The following is a 25,602-nucleotide window of genomic DNA, read 5'->3' as shown; positions in this document are numbered from 1 at the left end:
CCAACTTTAAAATGTTAGAAGTTAAATTAAATTGTGGAGATTTAAAACACTGGGCCAAAACCCAGGTGGTCACTGGGCTAGATTTGGCTCTTGGCACTAGTTTGTAGCCTCTGATGGATAGCAGATCTCTCTGGGGTCGCTCCTGTCCCTCTTGTGGTTCTTCCTTCCCATCGCCCATTCTCCTAATGCCAGATGAATATACTTTGCTTCTAGATTCCTCTTTTAGTCTACCCCCTATTCTCACTGCCCTTTCTTCTTTCATCAGATCACCTCTCAGATCTCCAGGGCCGGGCAGAGGGTGATCCTGGCGTTTCCTGGGACTTCTACAGCAGTTCTGTGTTGGGTAAGCTTTAAGTGGATGCTTCCCACCCTGGTCTATGTCTCAGATGTATGGGATCTGCTTTGGGTATCACTGATTCTTCTCAAAGACAGGAGTGACCCAATGGAGGTATTTCCAGACCCTTTCACCCCCAACTCCAGCCCATGCTTCTCTCAGACTCAGAACTTGGTGGCCAAAATCAAGAGATGCCATTGATTTGGACAAAGCCATCTGTCATTAGCCCTCTACCACTCCCCACCCTGGGTACTTTGTAAATTCTCTCTCTCCCAAGCTCCCTTTCTCCTCCGTTGCTTGTCCTAACCCTGCTGGAAGCCCCCATGTGCACTGTCGCCTCTTCTGGTATTGCTCACACTCAAAAGGGACCCAGCCCCCAATCTGGCAGCTACCATCCCTCCCTACCCTCTCCCCAGGATGCACACAGAGTTTCTGAGAGAGCTGCCAGCTCCCGAGTCCTTAGCTCTGGCCTGAGCCCTCCTCTGTCAAGAGTAGTGAGCCTTTCCCCGTCGCTGTCATCCAGCGCTCACCCAGATTGAGGAAGGTGCCCACTCCTAAGTTTGGGGGAAGCTGGAGCAGGAGAACAGGGCACACCCGAACGTGCAGCTAGAAAAGGTCAGAGGCCTAGTCCCTGCCACTGGGTTTCTGAGGACCCATGCAGGCAGGCGGGCAGCTTTCAAAGCTGCAGTTTGAAGGGCAAGTATTTTCCTTTGCCTCTGACTGCTGATGGTGTCTTCAGGCTTCTGTCTCCAGCAGTTGGGCAGCAAATCCTTCACACCTCCTTGCTTTTTTCCCAGTTGAAAAGTGGAGGAGTATAATGAATCTGTGGCCACTAAGCAGTACCTCCCGGGGCTAGAACGTTCACATGCCCTCCCAAGGATCAGAGACATTTGGCCCCACCCAGGGATCTGTATCTTGTTGAGCTTTTCTTTTCTGTGGTATCATGCATGTAGCTAAGTACTAATTCCCTATATGATGTCTTTACAGAGGAAAAAGACGGGTTTGCCTGTGACCTCCTCCATAATCCTCCTGGGAGCTCTGATCAAGAAGGAGATGATGTGGAAGAGGATAATTTTATGTTTGAGCTCTCAGATAAGCCTCTTCTCCCTTGCTACAACCTCCAAGTGTCAGTGTCCCGCGGGTAAGTGTTTGAGTGGTCTATGGGGACCGAGTGCTAGGATCCTGGGAAGGATGGAGTTCTCCTGCAGGAAGCTGAGACCTGGAGAACAAATGCTAGAGCTCAGGAAGGAGAAAATATGACCAGTCCAGCCTGACTCTCCAGCCCAGATTAGATATGTTCAGAATAGCTCTAGGTGCATTGACTATGTGTGTTTTCCAAAACCAAAATCTAGATTCACTCTGAAGAATTTTTGTGCTGTTTCTGGGTATAACAGATGATCTGGGAGATATTTGGGCTGGTGAACTATTAGAATCTCTGAAACATTTTTGTGGTTTCTGGGGACAGCCAGACAGAATATTTGAAATTGAGATTCTTGGAAAAGCCAGAACATATGCTTGCCATAGCTGTGGGGCCACTGGGGTCCTTAAGTAATCCACAGGCTGGGTGCTCATTGCCTTAATGGTGGTGAGGTGATGGCATTGCTGCTGTCCTCTCAGATTACCACACATATTATAATGAGGATCACCCATTTTCAGAGACTGGAATATATGTGGTACTTAGCATTAGAGTGGACCCAGTGTCACCTTTATTTGATGATTCAGAAGAAAGCTCAGCAGCCTGCAGGGCCATGGCCGTGCTGGTTAGGAGGATACAGAATACACTGTCCTTTTGTTCTTGTGATAGTGCTAAGTCGCTTCGGTTGTGTCTGACTCCGTGGAACCCTATGGACTGTAACCCACCAGGCTCCTCTGTCCATGGGATTCTCCAGGCAAGAATACTGGAATGGGTTGCCATGCCCTCCTCCAGGGATCTTGGCCTCCATCATTAAGTGTCCTCTTCTTGGTGTCTTCACATATTTCAAGACCTTTGCAAACACTTTTAAGTATGCTTTTTCTTTGATATCTATTTTTGAAATATCAGACCCTGTGTTTTTTTAAGTGAAAGCACATGAAGTGCACACAATGGGGGGCGGTGGGCAATGAAATAGGAACCCTTTGAGGGAGCCCCTCACTTGGTGACTCTAACCACTAGACCACAGTTTCTTTGCATCCCTTCCCCCCTGGCCTGATAAGAATAAAAATAGCCTCTATGATGACACTAGTAGGGCTCAAGTTTCAGGGGCTTTTGGTCCTTATTCTTCTGGGCATAAGCTGATCCCTGAGGGCGGGGCTGGGCCTCTGGGATATAGTATTGCACAGTTAATTAATTCCTCCAACATATTCAGCACCTCCTTCTCTGAAATAGGATCTTGGGCCGCAGGCGGTAAAAGGACCAGGGTAGTGTGCTTTAGGTGCAGACAGAACAGGGGCAACCAGGGGCTGAGCGTCAGTAAGCAAACTGGGTGGCAGGTGGGTATTTGGTTGAGAGCTTGGTCCCAGTAGAGCTGGTTTTCTTGATGCTACATTCTCGAGCACTGCTTCTGAATCTGCCCTTCCACACAAATGTGGCACCATGTAAGAATTAATGGTCTTCAAAGTGGGGGGTGTTATATACTGATGACTCTGAGGCCCTGTGGGCTTCAGAAGTGCCTGCTGACTCATCAAAGCAAGACTGAATTCTGATCATCACTGTCAGTGTTCTGAGGGGGTTTTCCTCCATTCTTTGAAAGCGATGTCCAAGGATCTGGCATCTGAACCCCCTTTCTCTTAACCCAGAACACCCCATTCCCTGCTTGTGTGAGATGATAGAGGTCACTGTCATTTGGAAGAAATGCTGCCTTTTAAGATTAGGACTGTGGGTCTGAGGATAATTTTTAGGTGTGTACAGAATAGTCAATCCAGAATCATGTCTTAAGCAGTTGCACCAGGTCAAACCCAGAGTGCTGGAATATAGCTCTGGCCTTCAAAGACTCTCCACTCTGGTATAGGGCACAGACAAGCATACCATGAACTCTAATAAAAGACCACATTCCTAAGCAGATTTACTATTGTTAATAATACAACAGTTCAGAAAGGTGTCAAGGGAAAAATATAAGTTCCAGTCCACCCCCAAATTCCCCTTCCTGGACCACAGACAGAACCACAGTTTGCATTTCTTTTATATTCTTTCTGAAATGGGCTCTGTTACCGGATTATAATAGGGGTACAAACCAAGTGCCAGGAGACTGTGGAAGATGGGACAAGTAACCGGTTCCATCAGAGAAAGGCTTCACGGGTGACAGGGTGTCTGCACTGGGCTGCCGAGGAGACAAGGATGGAGGGTATGGCATGAGCAAAGGCACTGAGACATTCAAGTTCAGAAAACAGGGCTAGTCCTGCATTAAATGGCTGGTACTTGGTGGGGTGGGGGTATACAGCCTGTGTGTGTGTGTCTGTGTGTGAGTAAGAGAGAGAGCTTGGGTGGAGATAAGGCCAAAGGGGTTGAGTGAGGTTTGTTTGGAAGGTCTTGCGTAATAATCATGCTAAAGAGTTTGAAGAGTTTTTTGCTGGAGATACTAGGGATCTGTTAAAAGTGGTTTAGTGACCGAGTGAAAAGGTCTGATTTTCTTTTTAGAAAACGAAGAGTAATGAGGATCCAGTGAGGGTGGGTGGGGGGTGTGGAAGAGTGACTCTTGGCAGAGGGAAACCAGTTAGAAGGCTGATGCAATATAGTCCAGGCTAAAAGTGGCAAAGGCTGGAAGTGGGACAGTGGAATGGCGGATGGCGAGGAAAGACAGCCTTGGAAACAGGGGCCACTAACATGGGGACACAGCATTTCTTCCTGGTTTAGTCAAAGCTAGCGTTTGGCCCTGGGCGGCCTCGCAGCCCCCCTCCCAGCTGTCCCCAGGCTGCCGCCCAGTCGGGTGTGCTCAGCAAAGTCAGACTAGCTGTAGCTGTAACGTGAGCTGCAGCCCTGCAGAAACGTTGGTGCTGCTGCTTGAGAAAAAACTTGTCTAATGCATTCCAGAGCCAAAGAGAAATGCCTTTTGGATTACCCGCAGTTTAGGCCTTTCTCCACGGCTCCCCCTCTGCTGGGGAAGATCTTGGAGAAGAAGGAGGCAGGGGAAGCAGGGGTGAGACAAGCAAAGGGAAAGCAGACAGGCTGGCAGGGCTTGCTGGGGGCAGAACTGGTCCCCACAGAGGGTAAATCCCAGGTCACCTGGGCTGCGAGGGCTGGGGCGCCTGCTCAGGGTTTATGGTTCTGGAAGGCCCACTTACCCCCTATTCCCATTTTTTGGAAGGGATCAGGCACGGGTTGAGTGCTTGCCATTGAGCTAAAAGCCCGGGGCCTGCCAGCATAGGGGACAGGAGAAAATTGTCAGCTCTGCGACACCCAAGCAGTCAGGGGCTTAGCGGAGGGGTAGCCAGGCCAGCGCCCAGTGCCCGCCCCCCACCCTGTCCTTTCTGCCCCCTCCCTTAACTCTCATTCTTGCCTTTTCCAGGCCCTGCAACTGGTTTCTCTTTACCGACGTCCTGAAGAGGCTGAAGCTTTCCTCGAGGATCTTTCAGGCTCGGTTCCCGCACTTTGAAATCGCCACCTTGCCCAAGGCTGAGTTCTACCGGCAAGTGGCCTCCAGTCAGCTGCTGACCCCCGCCGAGAGGCCTGGAGGCATGGATGGCACCTCTGCCCCGGGCTCCTCTGAGACTGTGGAGCTGGTGCGGTACGAGGTGGAGCTGCTTCGGCTCCTAGGGTCCGAGGTAGAGTTCCAGCCTTGGAACAGTTGACCCGGAAAATAGCCCCTCCCTTTTCTTCTTTCTCCTCCCAAGTTCACCCCTCCCCCACCTCCCATGTTTTTCCCCCACCGAGCACCAGACTGCAGAAAGAGGCAATAATACGGACCAACAAGAAGCCGCCTTATCGATGCCAGCATTAGTGACTGGATTTTTTTTTTTTTGGTTACAGTTAGTTCTCATCTCCCTGTCATCGTCATTGTTGTTGTGGTTGGTGATGGGGGTGGAAAGTTGAACTCCACGTCTGAGGACAAGAGGTCCCAGGGGTGGTGGGAGGTGGCGCCAGGGTCCCTTGGACTGGCCTCCTTGCGTGTGACCAAGACCAAACCCAGGGCCCTGGGTGGCCACGGCCTGTCCGGAAGAGAAATGAGAAAAGCCCAAATCTCTGAGCGCCCCCTCTGTTCCCCTGTGTTCTTTTGTCTTCCATAGTATTTATTTTATTAGTATTTAATTTGTATTGTTTCATTGGTTTCTGATAAGTCTGTATCACTGTGACGATTTGAGACAACTTGTTGTATTGAGGGACTTTCTTCACCTCCTTTCTTTGTCTTTCTTGATCAAGCTCTGAAGCTGTTTCCTCCCTCTGAAAAAGTTACTCCCAGGTTTTTTTCCGCCACTGGGGAGGAGGCAGGGAAGGGTGGGGGCCATTGACTTGTAAAACTAATGAAGGTGGTTGGTGCTGGCCCAAGTGTGGGGGGTTGGGGGTGAATCCTGAGGCTTTGGTGCTCACCCCCCCCAATCCCACCCCCGACCCCCGTTCACCCCCTGACCCCCGTTCACCCCCCCTGCCCTTTGCAGCAGCCCTGCTGTTTGGAGATGCTTGTTTACTGGGGGAGGGGAGGATTGTGGGAGTAAGGGGTTATTAATAGGTTACTCTAATGGAGAGTTGAGAATGGGTCTTGAAGATCGCCTCCTCCTCACCGTCCTCACTGCCCTCAGAGTGCACAATATAGGTTTGTTCCACAGTTTCTTCCCTTGCACCCCTGGCCACCGTACCCCACCCGGGCCTTGCCCTCCCTGGATACTGAGCCTCTCAGCTCCCTCTTGCGCTTGTCCCCATCTCTCCTCCTTGCCTTTGAAGCATCCCTTTCTCTTCTCTCTGTCCTCAGCTCCTTCTCCCTCTGCCCCCCCCCCAATTCTCCTTTGGAATTCCCAGAGGGCTCTGGGATTTCCTGCCAGATGTTGAACCCAGGCCTCAGCTGTTTTGTAGGTGAGGGCAGGAGACTGGTCTCCCGCCAGGCCCCACTCCTGCTTGGGGACGGGGGGCTGCGGGCCCGGCCCTACCAGGTCTCCCTCTCAGCGCTGGGTTTGTTGGTGGAGAGAGAGAAGGAGGGGTTTGGGCTGCTTCCTTGCCCCAGCCCCCTCTGTGGCATTGTCTTTCCCACTCTTGTTCTTATTTTTCTACCAATTGCTATTTTTCCGAACAATCCTTGTAGAGAGTATGTACCATCCAAAAGCAGGAGGGCCTCCCTACGGCCGGCTCTGGTTGGAGATGGTACAGTTTTATTGTACAGGTGCTAAAACAACAACAACAAAAGAAGAAAATGGAAAAAAAAAAGACAAAAAAAAGGCAAAAAAAAAAAAAAAAGCCAGTTTGAGGATGGGACAATCTGTTCTCTGGAGACTCCTGACCCTCGCAGGAGGATTGTTGGTTATTTTCTTTGTATTGTGTTTGTTCTTTGTTCCCAGGGGGAAGTTCTAGGCCCCCTTCTGTAGGACTGCTGCCCACCTCCACCATACTGCCCAGTTGGTTTTGAACAGTTGTTCTCCCTTTTTAAAAAAAAAAAAAAATATATATATATATATATATAAAGTTGAGGGGTTTTTTTGGGTTTAATTTTCTGGTTTTGTTGGGGTTCATGGTATTGTGTGGTTTATTTTATGTTTGCCTTTACTTTTTTGCATTTGGGTGTGTATTTTGGCTGCCCTTTATGTTTCATTTAAGCAACTGGCTGTGGAGTCAAAAACACTTGCATACTGAAAAACCTGTGTCAGGGCTTCTGTCTCCTGTCTCTTTTCTCTGCTCCCCGTATTGGCTTTTCTGTAGTTAAAAACTGATGGGTATCCCTATGAAGTCAGTGGGGAAAGCCCTCACCCTGCTTTGCAGTTTGGGGTCCCTATCGACACAGCAATTGAGAACAGGTAGAGTGACCAGTGAGGATTTGGGTCACTTTGGCAAGATCTGGAAAGAAAGGGAAAGGCAGGGACAAATCCTGGGGAGAATTGAGTACCTGCATCCGTTTGGTAGGCTGCGTGGGCGTGTCCCCGCATGTGTGCACACATTCCTCGATCCCCAGAGGAGTATGGTCAGAGGGAGAGGCCCTCTGAGGTGGCTGTGAGGGATGAGCCTCTTTAACTCAAGGAAATCACCTGCCTGCCAGCACTGCTTCCTGCCCTGTGTGAGCCGCAGGCTTAATGGTCTTGTCACTCACTGCCCTCACTGTCTTGCCGGTGTCCCCTCTGCCCCTCTACATAGTGCAGACCTTCCATGGATCTGCTTTCCTAAGACCCACCTGCTTTGGAGGCAAGATGCCCATCCTAGACTTTACAACTTTTCTCACTTCTGAAAACCAGCAGTAGAAAGTATGATTGTGACATGGTGACTGCTGGCTCCAGAATGAGCCTGTTACTGTTTGAAGGGAAGGGATGTCTGTAGGTCTGGGATGAGGCCCTTGAAAGCTATGCTCTTGGGATCTCTCACTGTGGCTGCCGTGTCTGGAGAGCCGTGTCATATACCAGCCAGGGGGTCTGTCTGTCTGGCCAACAGGAATCCAGCCATCCTGCCCCAGGAGTGACCCTTGAGTTGCTTAGATGGAGGAGCAGCATTAATCCTCCCAATTGGCTTTCATTCCCCACCTCCTGATCCTGAGGCCTCAAGGCTTCCCAACAACACCTGAGGCCATGTGGTGAATGTGAGGATCCAGCTAAGCCCAGGATGCTTTGGGAGCTCAGCTGGATGGGCAAGGGCACAGGGGTGGTCGGAAGTGATGCCTAGTTGACAAGTAGGAAAATGGGAATTGGGGTGGCAGGGAGGAACCCTTGAACTAAGGGGACATCTGAGCACAGGCTTGGAGACAAAGAAGAAGGGTAGTAAGTGCAGGAAGCTACAACCCACTTCAGTGTCACTGCAGCTGGAAGGTACAGGGGGGGGAAGGAGAGTGGAGGAGCCCTGCCAGCCATGCCAAGGAGTATGGCTTTGACTCTTGCCTGAGGTGATGGGGAACCAGGGAAACTCTAAACCAGGGAGTGACAGGTTTTTCCTTTTTCTTTTAATACATTGGTAAAATATGTTGGAGGTAGGACAGGCAGAGGGAGGGAAAAAAGGTGATTGCCTGATTCAGAACAAAAGATGAAGGGAGAGCCTTAGGGGGTATAAAGATTTCCATTTAGGGCAGGATGGAGACGCAGTGGGCAAAGGAATAGGTGATGGTCCTTTGCGACTCCTGGACAGCCCTGGCCATTTGAGTGTGTGGGCATGCATACACCCCTTTATTTATCTGGAGAAAGGAAGAGAGTTGAAAGCCACACCAAACAGGAGTTTCTTATTTCCTTGCTTTTGGGCTCCCTTCTCCACACCTTTCCTGGAGCCCTCTCACTGCTCTTCTGCCAGAGTGGGAAGACCAAAAATGGAGGAATGGGCTGTGAATCCCATAAAGCAAGAGGTGAGTGTGCATTCCCTGGTTTGGACTGGGGAGAGGACAATCGCCTCTTATTAAACGATCTAATCCTTTTCAGTGGGGTCTCAGGGAAAGAGCCAGCCTGCCACTTCCCACCTAGGCTGATAGCGGGTGAGAGAGAACCTAGTATTTCGAGTCTTCATTATTCCATCTGCCAAATGGGGCCGAATTTACCGCCAATGGAAGAAAAACATACTGAATAACCATAGCTGTTTAGCTGAAGTTAGTTCCTCCGACTGCCAAGGTCACGAGCCTACAGTTGATGGTCTTACCAGAGTGCTCCTCTTTGAGGTGCTGGGTTAAGAGGGAGGCTCTCAGAGTCTCCATACTCCGAGAAAGGACGATCCGTTTTCACAGTAGCCCTATTTGGGTTGGGGGAGGGCGGCGAATTGGGCGGCAAACTCCTGCCCCTTGCATACTTTAACCCACGACGGGGAAGACTGCTGGGCATTTTATTGTGTCCCATCCCTGCTCTGGTGGCTCAGACGGTAAAGCGTCTGCCTACAATGCGGGAGACCCGGGTTCAATCCCTCGGTCGGGAAGATCTGGAGAAGGAAATGGCAACCCACTCCAGTATTCTTGCCTGGAAAACCCCATGGGCGGAGGAGCCTGGTAGGCTACAGTCCATAGGGTCACAAAGAGTCGGACACGACTGAGCGACTTCACGTTCACGTTCCCTGCTAAGACAAGTGCGTGTGTGTGTTTAGGGAGGATGGAGTCCGCCCCAAGGGCAGTCTGCTTAGCAGCCAGCGGGAGGCGCCAAGTGCTCGGGCCTTCTGGACCCCCGCCACGGGGCGGGGCGGGCTCCACGTGTTCCCCTAGACCACCGGTTTCCCCGGCGAGGCGGACTGGCAAAGCCGCAGCGTTGGGCAACCGGACTCGGATGCCTCCTCGGCCGCGCGCCGGCACCCCCGTAGCTCGGGGTCTCGCCGCGGGCGGTTGGGGCCCGCCGCGGGCAGAAGGCTGTCGCGGGCGCCTCAGTTGCTCTCCGATTTCAAGGTTGAAAGCGGTGCTGCGTGCAACTGTAGCTAAAGGCAGTCTGCGGTGGGAGGTGGGCCAGGCCGGGAGCCCTGCGGCAGGCGGCTGCGGCTCGGGCTCACTCCCGCCGCCCGGGAGAGAGTGGAGGCCGGCAACCGAGGCCAGGCCCGCCGCGTGCTCACCTGCTAGTCCCGGAGGATACGGGTTGGGGGCGACGGGGGCGGGGCCAGGGCGCGACCGGCCAATGGGGAGAGGCTATTCGACTGTTAAATCCCCCCTGGAAAGTGGAGGGGGCGGGGGCTGGGGGTAAAGTTCCAAGCTTCCGAGCAATGGAAGGCCTGCTTGGGAACCAGAGCCGCCCAGGGACAGTTTGGGGCGCAGAGTCAGGACAGAGGGACAGGAAGATGCCGGCTGTGACCGCCTCCGCCGGGAGCGGCAGGCCCCGCCCTGACCGCCTCTCCCTTCCCGGGCTCCGCTGGGCCACACGCCCGCCTGCGCCGGCTCCATAGCGCCACCTGCTGGACGCCGGCCGCACGCCTGGCGTGCCGAAGCTGAGGCTCTCAAGGAGCGACCGCGTTGGCCTGCCTGGCCTGGGAGCGGTGGGGGAATGAGTTCACTCACCTCGGATCCAGCGGCTTTGGAGCCGGAGGCAACCGCCTCTTTAAAAATACATGATGGGGTCAGGGGAACGACGATCGTGAGGATCACTTCTTGTTCCGTCCCTCCCACCGGGCCTGACATTTCCACCCAGGTATGAGGAAATAGCGATGAGTCTGTCCCAGGAAGGGGGCAGCAGCGAAGGGCAGGAGTTCAGAGTCACCCCGGGCGCCTAGTGACAGCAAGGCACTGCTGGAAGCAGCCCTGGGCTCCTCGTGGACCCTATTGTCCTGGGGTGGCCGCAGACACGGGCAAGGGAGGCTGCTGCTTGCCATGCTCTATGAGCGGTCGAAAGCCGTGGTAGGCCCCGAGTGTGGGAGTCCTTTCCTGGCCTCTCTGGCCTGCCTTAGTATAGCACTGAAATCTCCATGATTAGAAACAGGACTCATTCATTCTTTTAATAAATGTTTATTGAGCACCTACTGTGTGCCAGGCACTGTGCTAGGCGCTGGGGATACATCAGTGACTAACACACAGTCCCTGTCCTTGAGGAGCTCACAGTCTATCGGAGGGGAAACATACATAAACACATAGCTAAGGCGCTACCATGTGCTAAGTGCTACAATAAGAGGTATATACAAAGTGCTGTGGGAGCTCAGAGGAGGGAGTAATGCATCAGCTGTTGGGGGTAAGGAGCCAGTCTCTTGACTCCATCAAACTATTGCAAAGGCAGGGGTGCTGTTGCTACATGACCCTGGTTGAAATGAACCTATCTCCTGAGGCTCTCCTCTAGCCCTCTCCCATAACTACATCAGCACAGGTTAGTTTATCAGCTTAGCTAATTTAACACTTTGAGTAGGAAAGAAACTGGACAGGGAAGTTTCTTGAGAGGCAGGGGATGTTCAAAGTAGTAACAACTCTTGGGTGCTAAAGCCAGGGGTGGGGTGGGGGTACCATGAGGGCACTGAGCCAGGGAGGGCCGGCCCTGGGCAGTGGAGCACCCGGGGTGAGTGTCTGTGCAGAGGGGAGGTCGGAGGTCACCTACCTCACTTTGGTCCCTCTCTCTCACCAGCTCAATCAGTAACCGTCCATTGATGCTTGCTAGATGCTTCGTAGTATGCCCTGCTACGGGCGACACAGTCCCACTCCCCTCAGAAGGTAACACACTAACTGGGGAGGCTACATAAGTCCAGGCCATTGAAGATTTAAGTAACAGTTTGTGATTATTATAGAGGCGATGTCACAGGCTGCTCACAGTTACCAAAGAATGGCACTTGCAACACATCTCAAATGAACTGACTTAAGGGTAGGCTGGTCTGGGGAGGCAGCATCCATGAACTGAGCCTTGAAGGATGGGTATAATTTGATGAGTACTAGCGGGATGGGACGGAGAAGGCAATGGCACCCCACTCCAGTACTCTTGCCTGGAAAATCCCGTGGATGGAGGAGACTGGTAGGCTGCAGTCCATGGGGTCGCATAGGCGTAACTGGACATGACTGAAGTGACTTAACAGCAGCAGCACCAGCGGGGTGGGAAGAGCATTGTGGTTGAGTAGAAGGAAGAAAAAAGTACAGAGATAGGCAACTCTGACAGAAGCACGTGCAAAGGTTGGCGAATCCATCCGTTTGACTGGAGCAATACAAGGGGCCAGGGGAGCAGTGGGAGGTGAATGGGGAAGAAGGCTAGGACGTGATGGGGAAGTGCAAAATACTCCTGGAACAACTGCCCTGAGCCATCAAGTGCTCCCCCATCCCTCCTCCAGGACCCCTGGATTGCCTTGTGAGTCAGACAATAAAGGGTTAATGCCCAGCCGCTAAGAACAGATTGGAGGTTAAGGATTTTGAGTATCACCCCCATTTGTAGGCAGTGAGGAGCCCCAAGAGACTTTTTGGCAGAGGAAGAATAGAGCTGGTGCCTTGGCAGATTGGAGGGGGTGACTCAGATCACACTGGGGGGCTGCTGATATGTCCAGGGAAGGGGATAAGCTCTGGGGGAGGCTGCACAAGGCTGGAGGCTCTCTGCAAGTGTGGAAGAATGCTGGATTGGAGAGATGTGGCAAATCACACCAGACTTGAGGCAATGAGGATGGGGCAGGGTCAAGTGAACGCGGCCAGCAGATGGCTCTGAAATGTCAAGCTTAGAAGGTCAGGACAATAACAGAAATAGGCAAGTCATGACGGCCTTTTTGTCTGGAATGGTTTTGTGTGTTGGAAGACTTCCAAAAATCCATTTTTGATAGAGGGACAATCTTTGAGGGCCTGACAAGCATCTAGGTAGAACTATCCAGCAGAAATGTGAGCCAGAAGCCAGAGTAGGGGCTGGGCCCCTAGATTCCATACCCAACCCGAAGAGCCTCACTGGAGCCAGGATGGCTGAGGCTCGTGGGGTGCCCACAGTGAATGTAGATGTGGAGCTAGCAAGGGCACAGAGGGTACGGAGGAAAGGGAAGTAGTGTCATGTGCTGTGAGGGCTCACAAGGGGCCAAGAACTATGAAGAAGAAATTTGACATCACCTCCAGGGTATCAGTGACTTCAGACGAAGAGCTCTATGGGGTTTGGGTGAGGGGGCAGGGCCACTCCTAAGCCATGTGGCACCTTTCCGTAAAGTTGTTTTCAAAGGTGACCCTTTCTCAAGATGTTTTGCTCTCCACCACCAGGAAACTGTCATCATAAGCTGATTTTATTAGAAAAAGGGACATTAATGCCAAGTGCTGGAGACATGGGAGAAATACACCCGCACAACCATACAAGGTTCCCTCCCAGGGTGGAGAAGGGGGAGATTAAGAGGCGACAGAGCATGATAATGGGCTTGGCAGTGACCAGAAGGAGAGAGAGAAGGGCAACCAGGGGAGGTAGTGAGGTCAAGTGGCTGGTTTCGTGTCAAGGACACAGCAAAGGTCCTGAGGCACCAATTCACAGTAACCACATTCACTAGATCCTATCACTGTTTCCAAGGCTGACATAGTAGAGCTCTCAGCCTTGCTCCCAAACCTGGCAGGAGAGACAAAGTCAAAGTCATAGAAGAGAGAGCGGAGGGGATCAAGGCCCCCAGCTGAGGGGTGGACTTTAAGAGTTAACTGGCTGACTCCCTTCTCAGAAAGAGGAAAGGTGGAAGGAAGGCATGTGGAGGGATAGAAAGGACAGGGGGTCACAGGTTCACACTCCATCTTCGTGGAGGAGGAGTCAGGGTGAAGTGAGAAGGCTGGCCATCCAGGACCTCGGCCCACTGGAGGAGGTCGACTGCAGCCATAGAGGGAGTGGGTGGGTGGGCAGACCTGTGAGGGGAATAGAAAGCAGGCTGACCAGCAAGGAGGCATGAGCAGGGACAGAGGCAGACCCCGAGCATGTGGTTACCCGACATCCCCTGCACCACCTGCCAGCAGTGAAATGGCAGGGGCGAAATTAATCAAGAGGGAAGCCAGGATTTGGGATGCAGAGCAAGGTGGCCGTGAAGGCTAGAATTACAGCCAAAGCCCTGGGTGCAAACATCCATTATTTAGTCCCCTTCCCCTGGGGGCCTTGTGGCTGAGTCTGACCCTGGAGGGGTGCAAAGCACTCTGGGGAGATTAAGGATCTGGCCTGCTAGCAAATGACTGGTGGGCAATGAGGCTGAGCCCAAGAAGACCTCAGTCTAGCCTGCGGGGCTGCTCCACAGGGCTGAATTCCTTCCCTCTCTTCAGGGTTTTATCCCACATGGCTTTCTCTTTGTCCCCTGCAATTCCGTCTTCCCCAACAAACACACCCATCAAAGCTGTCCTCCCCAGACCTACCCCAGCTCTGTGACATCTCTCCGGATTTCGGGGCTCCAGCCTGTACCCCATAGTCTCAGAACAACCGAATCTTGGCTTGTACAAAGGGAAATGGGAGAATGCTTTCCCTCAAAACAGAAAATTCCCATCTCTGTGGCTGACCCCCAAAGAGACACACACCCTTGAAGACCTCACAGCTACAGCCCCGTCCTCACCAAAGAAACAGAGATACAGACGCACAAGTACACACAAATACATACAGAGCTATTCACATATGGGAGAGTAAATACTCTGCAGAAGGAACGAAGACGGTGGAATACAGCCAGGTGAAAAGATTCTTCTCATGAAGCCCCTACCCCAGCCCTGGTTACAAACATCTCAGAAGGTTTGCCTCCATCAGCAAGTCAGCCCATTACCCCAACAAGAGCATATCCCCTAGTACTCTTGAAAGCCATGGTCTGACACCAGGGATGCTCCAACTGGGCCTGTCTTGGCCATGGTGACACCAGGCAGGGGTGGGGCATGGGGTCTGGTGTATTGACACCCTGCTGAAATGTAAGGGCTGGTGTGCTGCTTCGGTCAGTCTCAGAGGAAGTCCGTGTACAAATGCTGCTCAACCTTGCCTGGCAGTCACATTTCCCCGACCCCCTCCATTTACATGTCATGAGGCTCCATCTTAATGAGGGAAGTGGGGTTGAATGGGGAGATGGAGGCTGGGGTTGGGGATCTAGTCAGCAGGCTCCCAGGTGTGCTTATATTAGGCTCAGCCGTAAACAGGGACCCTGAGCTTGAGGAGAGCTCAAGTTCAGCCACTGGGGTCAGCCCAACAGTGGGGCGGCTGGGAGGAGAGAAAGTCTGGTTTCCCAGAAGGCTTGGGTTGTGGGAAGCCCTTGAAACTACCTGGCTTGGAAGTGGCTGAAGGTGAGCTTGCTCCCTCAGGAGTTCCCTCAGGGTCTCTTCAGAAACCAGCAGGCCCTCCATGGGGGCCCCAGTCATCATGCCCTGCACATAGGACGAGGACCTCAGTGGCCCTTCCTTGACCCCAGGGGCTGCGGTGGCACCGGAAGTTCTGATGAAGGCTGCAATGACAGTCCCAGGGGCCTGAGAGCTGGGCCCCGCTGGGCCAGCTCCCATGACTGAGGGTGGTGCCGGATTGGTCGGACGGTTGGCCCCAGCCAGAAGCTGGGGGAGGCCACTGAGAATCAGCGGAGCCCCCGGTGCTGCCACCTGGTTCTCTTGGAAACTGGTGTTCAGGGGAAAGGAGGTCTGCAGAGTGAAGGTGTCCTTGAAGGTGGAAGCAGGTGGAACACTCTGGAGAACGAGCTGGGTTGAAGCAGTAGTACTGGCAGGAGGCCCGTTGGTCAGCACTGTGGTCAGCGGGATGGTCTGCAGGGTCAAGGCCGAGCCCGACCTGACGGGGGCCACTCCTAGGTGGATGTTGCTGGGCACGGAAGAAGTACTGAGGAGAAGCAGAAAGCACATTTGGTTCAGGGAGGAGGCGTGGAAGGAGGGCACTGGGGGAATGGAGCGGAAGGTGTTTCAGCCACTGTTGGGGCCTTAGCTTGGGTCAGGGATCATTCTAAATGGTTCGCATGTGGGATTTCACTCCATCTTCTGATCAGCCCATGAGTTGAATAAGGTTAACAATCTGATTTTCCTGCATGAGGAAACAGGCACAGAGAGGTTATGTAGCTTGCCCTAGACCACACAGCCAGCAACAGGGACACACCTAGGCTTTCTGCCTCCAGAGATTGTGTTTATCACCGCTGTAGTGTACTGACATCCCTCTTCAGAAGAGCATCCCCGTGGCCCACATCAGCATAGTAATAGGTACACACGTATAACCCAGACAAAGGCCAGACTTTTCAGGGAAAGTTGGAGGAGCCTTAGTGTGGACGAGTAGTAACAAGAGCTTGCCTGGTGGGCTTGGGAGGGCCTGAGGAAGGCAGAAGGGCACCTTCTCTGCTGCCTCTTTTCTGGAGTAGAGGAGACTTGTGGGGATGGGCCCAGGAGTGGAGGTTCTTGGGGAGCACCCTAGGGTAATAGGAGTAGCCCCAGCTGGCAACAGAAGACGCCCCAGGTCAATGGCTGGCTTGGCCATTTGTTATTTTGGTGTGTGACCTCAGTCAAGTCACTTTTCCCTCTTTTAAGCCACGAGTGTCCCACTGGATTCCCAGGGATGCTGTGAGGGTCCCGGGAGTAAGAGACAGAGCAGAGCTTTACAAGAAGCTGAAAATGTCCCCATCCCTAGGGGAAGACTCGGAACGACCTGGGCGCCCTTACCTCACAGCTTTGGTGACTTTGGCCTGGCTCTCTGGTGGAGAGACAAGCATGGCGGAGGTAGTGGGGATCTCTTCGTCTACAGACAATCCCAATTCCAGACTCGCAGATGGCTGGAGACCAACGTGCTGCACCTTCGGCTTTTCCCAAGAAGTGTCGCCCTTGCCCTGCGGGACAGCTCTAGACGAGACCCGGGAACTGGCTCTCCGGGAGCTGCCGCCAGAGGAGGTGGAGGGAGCAGAGGCCTGAGGGGATGTGGCTGTGACCTCGCTTCTCTCATCCTCGTCTTCGATCACCACCAGGTCCTTGGGCATTTCCTTAAACTGGTACACCAGCCTCTGCCCTTCCACTTTGGCCAGGATGCCTCGTTGGTAGTAATATCTGGGCAGAGAGCGGGGAGTGTCAGGAACATAGTGCCCTCCAGGGCCGGTGGGGGGGATGCAGATGGGCGCCCTGGGCAAGGGAAGGGGCACTTTGGACTTAGAAGGCTTTTATGAAGTTTCTGAGATCTCCCTCTGATGACTCAAAGAGTCCATGAAAGGGGATTTCCAATGCTGACCCTCATGCTGCTTTGGGACAGAGGATGGGGTGAGTGAAGGATGGGAGGGGGTGGAGGATGGGGGTTCAGCCATCCCCCAGCCTGAGAGACCGACTGTGGGTAAGTCAGACCCATCTTCCTCAGTCCCTGGCTTGCAGAATGTGAAGGAAGCCCTTCTTGGGGATGGCCCTGAAATCCTCTTTCCACTCTAAAAAGAGAAAAGGCTAGGACAGAAACACAAGAAGAAGGGGACTGTCCCTCCCAGATAGGACCTGGGAAATGGGCTGGGGGGCAAGCAAATGGGAGAGTCACAGGAGACTTGCGGGAATGGGCCCAGGAATTCGCTCCTCAGAAGAGTGTCTAGATGACCCACGCAGGAGGAGCAAGGTACTTACTCATCACCCACACAGAGCCTGATGATCTTTTCAGGGAAAGTTGGAGGCCCCTTAGCAAGGGGCTCCTGGGACAGAGGAAGAAGCTTGGGGAGCCCTCTGGGCAGGGGCTCCTACCTGAGTGCCCGGCCCATCGTCTCATAGTTCATGTCAGGCTTGTTCTTCTGCTTCCCCCATAGCTTGGACACTGCTTTAGAATCCACCAGCTTGAAGATGCCTTTCTCTCGCTGGGTCCACTTGATGTACTTGGGGCAGGTGTTCCGGTCTTGCAGAAGTGCGAGGAGGAATTCCCACAGGTAGATGGTGCTGCCTACAGAGCAGCAGGGTGGTGATGGGGTGCCCAGACCCCACCCACCCCCGCCGGCTCCCTTCCCACCTCACCCGCCTCCCCACTGTACCTTTGCCATCCTTCGATTTCTTCCGAATGGGGATGCTGAGGTCAGTGACAGGTGAGGTACTGCGGTTGCCCTTGGTCTTCCGAACTGAGGGTGGGGGGAAGGTGGGAGTGGGCTGAGGCTACAGGGCTGGGCTCCCGAGACAGAGGGCCCAGGTGCTTACCAACTGAGGGGCACCCGGCGAAAAGGAAGAGGCAGGTTGCCTCGGGGCTGGAGGCCTGGGGTCACACTCCACAGGCATCGCACTCAGGTAGCTCCACCCACCCAAGGGCCCACCTGCATTTCAGGCCCCAAACAATGTGGGGCCATGGAGTGCTAGCAATGAGTCACCTTTACAAGCACAGAATCTGCCTCACCTAATTTTTGAAACAAAATGGCAGTCTGAAGGCATGCCTGTTGTGCAGATAAGTGTGGCACCAGGCTTTGGCTGCCATACTGACACGGCAGTATCGACCAGCCATCATCTGAGTAAATCAATAACATGGGGCTTGCAAAAGCCCAGAGTTCTCTACCATATACAGTCTCGGCTCCGTAAGCTCCAAGAAGGAAGCTTAGAGCAGAGAGTGAGGCAGAGGCCCCCAGAGGGCCAGGAACTGGCCAGGGGGCCAAAGCTGGTGTCTGAACACTCAGTGCAGGATTCAACCCACTGAGGTCATGGGCTTGCTAATAAGCATTTACATATCTGCTGGGCAGACAGGAGTGGCCTGGAAAATGTCAGGCTTTAGGCAAGCTACCTGACGAAGCCCGGCTTTCCAGAAGGTAGGACTTTCCATCTGTCTGCCACACCAGAGAGCTATGCTCTGAATATGTCTGTAAAGCATGGCACTCACCTCTAGCCATGGTCTCCCTGAGCCCTCTCCTACTGCCCAGCCCCTGGAAGAAACACACACACTCTCTGCCCCCCTCCCCCATCTTACTTCTCTTCTTTGATTTTCCAGTCTTCTTAGCGCTCTCTTCTCTGGGGACCTTCTCCTCCAGACAGTTCTCCTCCTGGTCACCAGTGTCACCAGCCCTGTTCAGGGCGTCGGGCTCAGAGACAGGAAATAGGTAGTTGGGCAGTGTCATGGCTGGAGCAGGGTCTGGCTCTGGAAGCATTTCGGAGGTGCTAACTGCAAGAAGAAAGGCCTGAGGGGGCGTGGGCCCAGGACACGGTAGGAGTGTGGTCTCCCCATATTCAAGAGAACAGTGGGTTCCTGGGGGGTGGGTGTGAGGGCGAAGCGTCATTCCCCACAGCCCCAGACACAGGACACATCTGAAAATGCCTCCTGTGTCTCACGGCAAGAGGAGGGGAAACATCTGCAGAGCTGTGGGCACGAGCTGGCCCCAATCACAGCACGCACATGTGCAGCCCGCCGCTGGTGGTGGGAAGTTCCAGGTGACACCCAGGGAAAAGGGCAACCTTCATTTAGTCATCTACTCATTTTACAACCAGAAGGGCCCTTAGACCTCATTTAGCCCTGATGAGGAGACTGAGACCCAGAGATGGCAGGGCATGTGCCCAGGGTCACACATGCCTGGTATGTGAGGGTACTCAGTAAATATCTGTTGAATCCTGAGTGAAAATTAGTGCCAGAGGCGGGATGAGGAATTGGAACCTGCAGCTTCATGGCTGTTTTGCCACCTTGTATCCCAGCACCTCCTTGGAAGGTCAGTTGGAGCCAGGAATCTTCCTGTAGAGTCATGGCAGATGCCTGGATGGGGGTATTTGCTGGGGGAGGAGCCTGCCTCAGGGGCCATCGCAGGAGGTAGGGGCCAACCTCCTAGAACAGGGAAGGGATGAGGAGGATCCAGCCCGGTGCATTTCTAACTAAGCCACATCTGGCTCAGTCATCCTGGGAGCTCAGCGAGACAGCAGAGCGGCCTGACGTTACCCTGGCCAATAGCATTCTGCCTTAAAAAAGGAAGTTCTGACAGGTGCTACCCGTGGATGGACCTTGAGGACATTATGTTAAGTAAAATAAACCAGTCCCCCGACAAAAAACAAATACTGTGCACTTGAGCTCATCTGAGGTCCCGGGAGGAGTCAAATTCATTAAGACATAAAGTAGAGCGGTGGTGGCCAGGGGCTGAGGGGAAGGGGAAATGAGGGGTCAGTGTTTCATGGGAATAGACTTCAGGTTTTGCAAAATGCAGATTTCTGGAGAGGATGATGGTGGCTGCACAACATAACAAATATACTTAATACCACAGACCCAAACACTGAAAGATGGTTAAGGTGCTTAATTTTATGTTATGTGTAGTTTGTTGTTCAGTCGCTCAGCCATGTCTGACTCTTTGTGACCCTATGGACTATATAGCTCACAAGGCTCCTCTGTCCATGGAATTCTCCAGGCAAGAATACTAGAGTGGGTTGCCATTTCCTCCTCCAGGGGATCTTCCTGACCCAGGGATCAAAACCTGTGTATTCTGCATTGGGAGGTAGATTCTTTATCACCAAGCCACCAGGGAAGCCCTATGTGTATTTTACTGTAATTTAAAAATTGGAAAAAATAACCAGTCAACCTGGTTATAAGAAGTTATAAAAAGTCACTCCATCTTCCTCCTCGTCTGCAAGGGCCATTCTGCCCCATCCCACTCCACGCACAGCTCAAGAGCATGTTAACAAGTATAGGGGTGGTGTGGGTACATTAGCCCGCACACACAGGCCCCTGAGAATCCAATATGCAGATGTGATATTTTTAAATGGAATTTTGTGTTGCCGCGAGTTGAGGCGCCACAGTTCAAACTCACAGATCTGCTTGTCATCCAGGATGTTGTTGGGAGACTCGACGTTGAGCAAGACTTCAGTGGTTGACACGGTTTGTGAGGTGGTTTCATTGTCATCTGGTGCCAGGTTCCATGGTTAGGAGAGAAGAAAATTCCCTCAGGACATAGGGCAGTGGGTGCCGCCAGAACAAGGCTAAGGAGCCCAGGTGCAGCCGGGAAGGTAGCAGCATGCCTCCCACCCTGATTCTCCACCTTTCTCTACACCCATCCCAGCAGAGCTGGTCTCCCCTCACTGTTCCACTGCATCTCAGAGATCATGGATCCATTTAGCTGGCTTTCTCCTCTCTACAGTGGTACTACCTTCTGTTTATCCTAGTTACCCCATCTAATTTCCAACTATTGGGGGCCTTGCTCCTGGCTGCATGGGGTCACTAGAAGCCTCAGTGGGCTACTGTTACCTGAAGACAGAACCCCTCCCTCCTCCACACCTTCCCTGCCCAGGAAGGAAACAGACCTGCCAGCAAAAAACTGCCCTCCAAGATCTGATCCTGTGTCATGCACAATGTCCCATCTGTTATGATGCCATTGTGAACGTCATCCAGCTCCAGGCCTGAGTACAGGTGCAGTAATTCGGGGTAGGGGACTTGCTCCACAATCACAGCTGGAAACACGGAGGGATCTTCTAGCTATGGAGAAGACAGCGATCTGGTTCAAGGCCTACCCACCTCTCCCAGGAAGCCCTCCGTACCAGAATCTGGCCCTTCTTGCAATTCCTAACCCTTGGATCCCTCAGGGGCTGTTCTTTGTAGGGCATGACATTGCTCTGGGTCCAAACTCACTAGTGGGGTCCTGATTGGTAGAAATGGGTTAGCTCTGTACCACCTTCACTCAACCAAGGGCAGGCAGTTGTAACTGGTTACAGTTATGGGTTAACCTGTGGCCAGGGTTAGTTAGGCTCATTCTGAAACCAGTGGGAAAGGATTTGTCAATAGCAAGGGCAAGGGGCTCAATCTATAGCAAGCTGAGGGACTCAACCTACGCTCAGGGTTCGGTAACAGGGTCAAGGGCTCAGATCGTGAACATCTTAGGGCTCAGTTTGTGATGATAAGAGTAGGAATGAAGATGGAAGAACAGAGGAATTAGAGACATAAAAAGTTAAGGGCTGGGAATTCCCTGGTGCTCTGGTGATTAAGGATCCACCCTAGCTGGGCAACTAAGCCCTCGAGCTTTAGAGCCCACGCACCACAACTAAGACCTGATGCAGCCAAATAAATAAAATAAAATATTTTTTTTTAAAAAAGGTAAGAGCCTGGATGGGGGAGAGGGTTCCGATTTCTGGCTTGACTTGGTGGGCGCATGGGGGTACTGTTCTTGTTAAGGGGGAAGCCAGAAGGAAGAGGAGTGGGTTTTTGGAGAAAGATAAGAGAGCAAGTGTCTGAATATGGTCAGTTGGAGGTACCATTGAGATATTTAAAATGGAGATACCTATCAAGGAGTCAAAAATATGTATCCATGAGCTCATCACTGAGAGTGGGTAAAATCATCAGGTTGAGAATTTGACCCCTAGAGGACACAGTTATTCTAAAATCAAACAAAGGTAAATTTTTAAAATGTGTGAAAAAAATAAAAATTAAAATAAGTGTGATTGCAACTGTTGTTTAAAAATTATTTATAGAAGGAAATGTACTGGAATGTTCATAATAATTATATTTTGGTTGTGGGACTACAGGTGATTTTTTTTCCCCTTTCTACTTTTCTGAATTTTCTTTCATGGGGCTATTAATTCTTTCTTCATGGAAAAGGAATGAGAATGCTCAGTTTTACCTAATGTTCCTGAAGGATCCAGAAGAATAAAAATTGATGAAACTGCCTTTGGGTTTGGCTGCTGGGCAGTCACCTGGCTAGAGCATTTTCAGGGGAGTGCTGGGGTCTCAGAGAAGACGGATGAAGGGAGACAGGCAGGTGGGTATAGTGATTAAGGCCAGAGTTTAGAGCTGTCTGTGGGACTTCCCTGGTAGCTCAGAGGGTAAGCATCTGCCTGCAATGCAGGAGACCTGGGTTCGATCCCTGGGTCAGAAAGATCCCCTGGAGAAGGAAATGGCAACCCACTCCAGTACTCTTGCCTGGAAAATCCCATGGACAGAGAAGCCTGGTAGATTACAGTCCATGGGATTGCAAAGAATCGGACACGACTGAGCAACTTCACTCGATTTGTGCTGTCCAGTATGGGGCCATGTGGCTATGGAGCACTTGAACTATGGCTGATGCAACTGAAGGACTGAATTTTAATCTTGAAAAACTTTATATTTACATTTAAATAGTCACCAGTGGCTAGCGGCTACTGTGTTGGACAGACAGCTCTAAAATGAAGTGAAGTCGTGAAGTCGCTCAGTCGTGTCCAACTCTGCGATCCCATGGACTGTAATCTACCAGGCTTCTCTGTCCATGGGATTTTCCAGGCAAGAGTACTGGAGTGGGTTGCCATTTCCTTCTCCAGGGGATCTTTCTGACCCAGGGACTGAACCCAGGTCTCTCACATTGCAGGCAGATGCTTTACCATCTGAGCCACCAGGGAAGCTAAGAGCACTTCTAGAATATCAGAAAACTCTACTGGACCATGCTGATCTAGAGCCAGACTGCCTGGGTTTGAGACCAAACTCTGCCATTTATGAGCAGTGTGATCTTGGGCAAGATACCTTTCTGTGTATCCGTTTCCTCCTTTATAAAACTGGGGTTATCATATTATTGACCACATAGGGTTGTTTAAATGGATCAATGTACATAAAGCACTTAGAACAGAGTCTGGCATACAGTAGGTTCTGATTATTTGCTTTAGGCATCAGGGACTCCGAGGAGACTATTGTAGTGTTAGTCGCTCAGTCATATCTGACTCTGTGACCCCATGGACTGTAGCCCACCAGGTTCCTCTGTCCATGGAATTCTCCAGGCAAGAATACTGGATTAGGTTGCCATTCACTTCTCCAAGGGATCTTCCCAACCCAGGGATCAAACCCAGGTCCTGCTTTACAGGTGGATTCTTTACCATCTGAACACCAGGGAAGCCCCTTAGGAGACTAGTAACATTTAATTTCTTAACCTGGGTGGTGAGTTAATGAGTGTTAATTTTATAGTTATTCTTAAAATATTTTTTTCAGATTCTTTTCAATTACAGGTTATCTGTTTTATATTCATACTGTATTTTGCAACAAAAAGTGTTTCCTAAAAACAGTGAGAGAAGGGAGGTGAGAACATAAACCCAGATGATGGAGGTCACACTGGGGAGAAGAACAGAGCTAAGGAGGTGGTATGTTAAAGAGGCGGGCAGAAGGGAGGGAGGGTTTCTCTTAGGGTTAGGGGGACACGAAGATGTTCTAGGTTGAGGAGAGAGGTCTGGGAGGTGTGAAAGACACAAGAAAGACAGGAGGTGAAGGATGGTGTGAGGTCTGGAAGGCGGCAGGAGAGAACAGATTAAGCCCCGGGGTAGGTGTTGCCCTTGGAAGGAAGAGGGCCACTTCTTTCTCCCAGGCCAGCAGAAAGGAAATAAGAACAGGTGATGTTGTTGCTAAGAGGGAGGGAGGAGGGAAAGTGAGGGCATCCTTGGCTTTGAGCTCCGCTGTGGATTGGAGAAGAGGCTGTCTCAGAGGGTGGAGGGGCAGCTGTGGGTTCAGGAGGTAAGAACAGCTTCTAGGAAGAGCAGCTTCTAGGAAGAATAGAAAGAATTGTTGAGTGGTCTAGAAACAAGTAAAAGATGACTAGCCACACTGAGAACCCAGGTAAGGTTAGATTTTTCTTCCCTTGTTTCAGGAGGCTAGGCATGCCAGAGGTGTTGGATAAAACTGAGCCACTTTAGGTTACCATCTAGCAGGACAGAAAGCACCGTGTGCTCCAAGACCACTAGGGGGCAGCCTTTGGTTGGTCACTAGAGACAGGACGAAGTTTCCTGTCCTCACAGGGATCTGACTAGGCTGGGGTGCCCTTGGGAGATGATCCAGCTGGACCTCCTCTTGATGAAGATGGGGAGATGGCAGCCAGATAGGGCAGGGGACAGGTCTTGCCCAGGAGACACTGTGGCCACACTGGGATCAGAACTCAGGGCTTTGGACCACTAATCTTCCCTTCCTTCTGCAGTACCTGGCTGCCTCCTCTTCTCCAGTGTGTGGAAGGAGGATGCTGGGCAAGGTATGCAGCAGCAGGGGCCTGAGTGCCAGAATTTTGTCCTAGTTTCCAATTTCCTCTGACCAGAGGACCCAATTTCCAGTTTATTCTGAATCCTTAGATGGTGGTTGAAAAGACAGTTATGGAAAGGCCTGTCAACCATGCTAGGACAGGAGTCTGAAGGTGCCAGGGGATGGACTGTACCCTGCGGTGCCAGCTGGCAGTTCTCCGTCCTACTGTGTGGTTGTCTCAGCACCTTTCTCACTGTGACATGGGGTGAAGTGGCCAAAGAACACACATGAAGGTCAGCGTACACGTGTGCACTCAGCCCCCCATTGCTGATTGACAGATCAGCTAGTGTGCATAGCAGCTACTTGGCTGACTTGGAAACTGTGTGTGCCCTGTAATTGCATGTTGGCCAAACCAGCTCACTAAGTGACCACCTGATGACTACTGCCTGGCCACATGGGACTAGCTGATGGCACAGTCTGCCTGGCCCACCGCCGCCATGGCTTGAACCTAGTAGGTGCTTGATCAGTATTTGCTGACTGGTAGCTAGCCAGCCGGCCAGCTATCTGCCTGCCTGTCTGTACCTATCTGATCATCTGTGCCAGCTGACCAGGCTCTGTTCTCTGGGGCCATACCTGGTGGATGTCATCCATTCCGTTGCTTGCAAACTCAAAGATCAGGTCACTGGGCTGCAGGGCAACAGCCATGCTGTCTTGTCAGAGAGCTGACTGTGGGGCCTGCAGGGCCCACTGGAGCCGTGGTGTTTCCTTGATGAAAAGATGCTATTCAGATACCTTGAGCCTAGCACCTACTCCTTGAGTCACAGTACAACAGGGGCTGTAGAGAACTGGAGTAGGCGGTGGCCTAACCCAGGTTCAAGGCTGCATGCTGGGCTGGCCCAAGTGCAGGAGTGACCTACGGAGAAGGGAGAGATGGGGGCAGTGAGCCAGTCACCTTCCTTGGGTCCTGTTCCCAGGACAGACTGCCAGAAGAGGGATGGCAGGAATAGGGGAAGACAGTG

The 25,602-nt window shown here is 52.2% G+C and overlaps 2 protein-coding genes across 2 annotated transcripts in view; one reads left to right on the top strand and one right to left on the bottom strand.

Moving 5' to 3' along the window:
• The window catches only part of BCORL1 (BCL6 corepressor like 1), a 56,431-nt gene extending 51,333 nt beyond the window's left edge, over positions 1-5,098 (top strand). The window contains exons 12-14 of the mRNA XM_068962759.1: positions 266-343; positions 1,322-1,475; positions 4,816-5,098. Coding sequence (XP_068818860.1) covers positions 266-343; positions 1,322-1,475; positions 4,816-5,098 — 515 coding nt within the window. The remainder of the gene's footprint in view (positions 1-265; positions 344-1,321; positions 1,476-4,815) is intronic.
• Positions 5,099-10,941: 5,843 nt separating this feature from the next.
• Positions 10,942-25,339, bottom strand: ELF4 (E74 like ETS transcription factor 4). Its single transcript, XM_068962084.1, has 8 exons — positions 25,217-25,339; positions 20,932-21,103; positions 20,442-20,534; positions 18,629-18,820; positions 17,715-17,798; positions 17,434-17,626; positions 16,390-16,767; positions 10,942-15,565 (listed from the first exon to the last, which is right to left on the bottom strand). Exons 1-8 carry the CDS (start codon positions 25,286-25,288, stop codon positions 14,761-14,763), a joined length of 1,989 nt encoding a protein of 662 aa, XP_068818185.1. The 5' UTR covers positions 25,289-25,339; the 3' UTR covers positions 10,942-14,760.
• Positions 25,340-25,602: the final 263 nt, after the last annotated feature.

This window comes from Capricornis sumatraensis, chromosome X, assembly GCF_032405125.1.
Source record: "Capricornis sumatraensis isolate serow.1 chromosome X, serow.2, whole genome shotgun sequence".
Lineage (NCBI taxonomy): Eukaryota > Metazoa > Chordata > Mammalia > Artiodactyla > Bovidae > Capricornis > Capricornis sumatraensis.
This window is presented reverse-complemented; position numbering and strand designations above follow the sequence as displayed.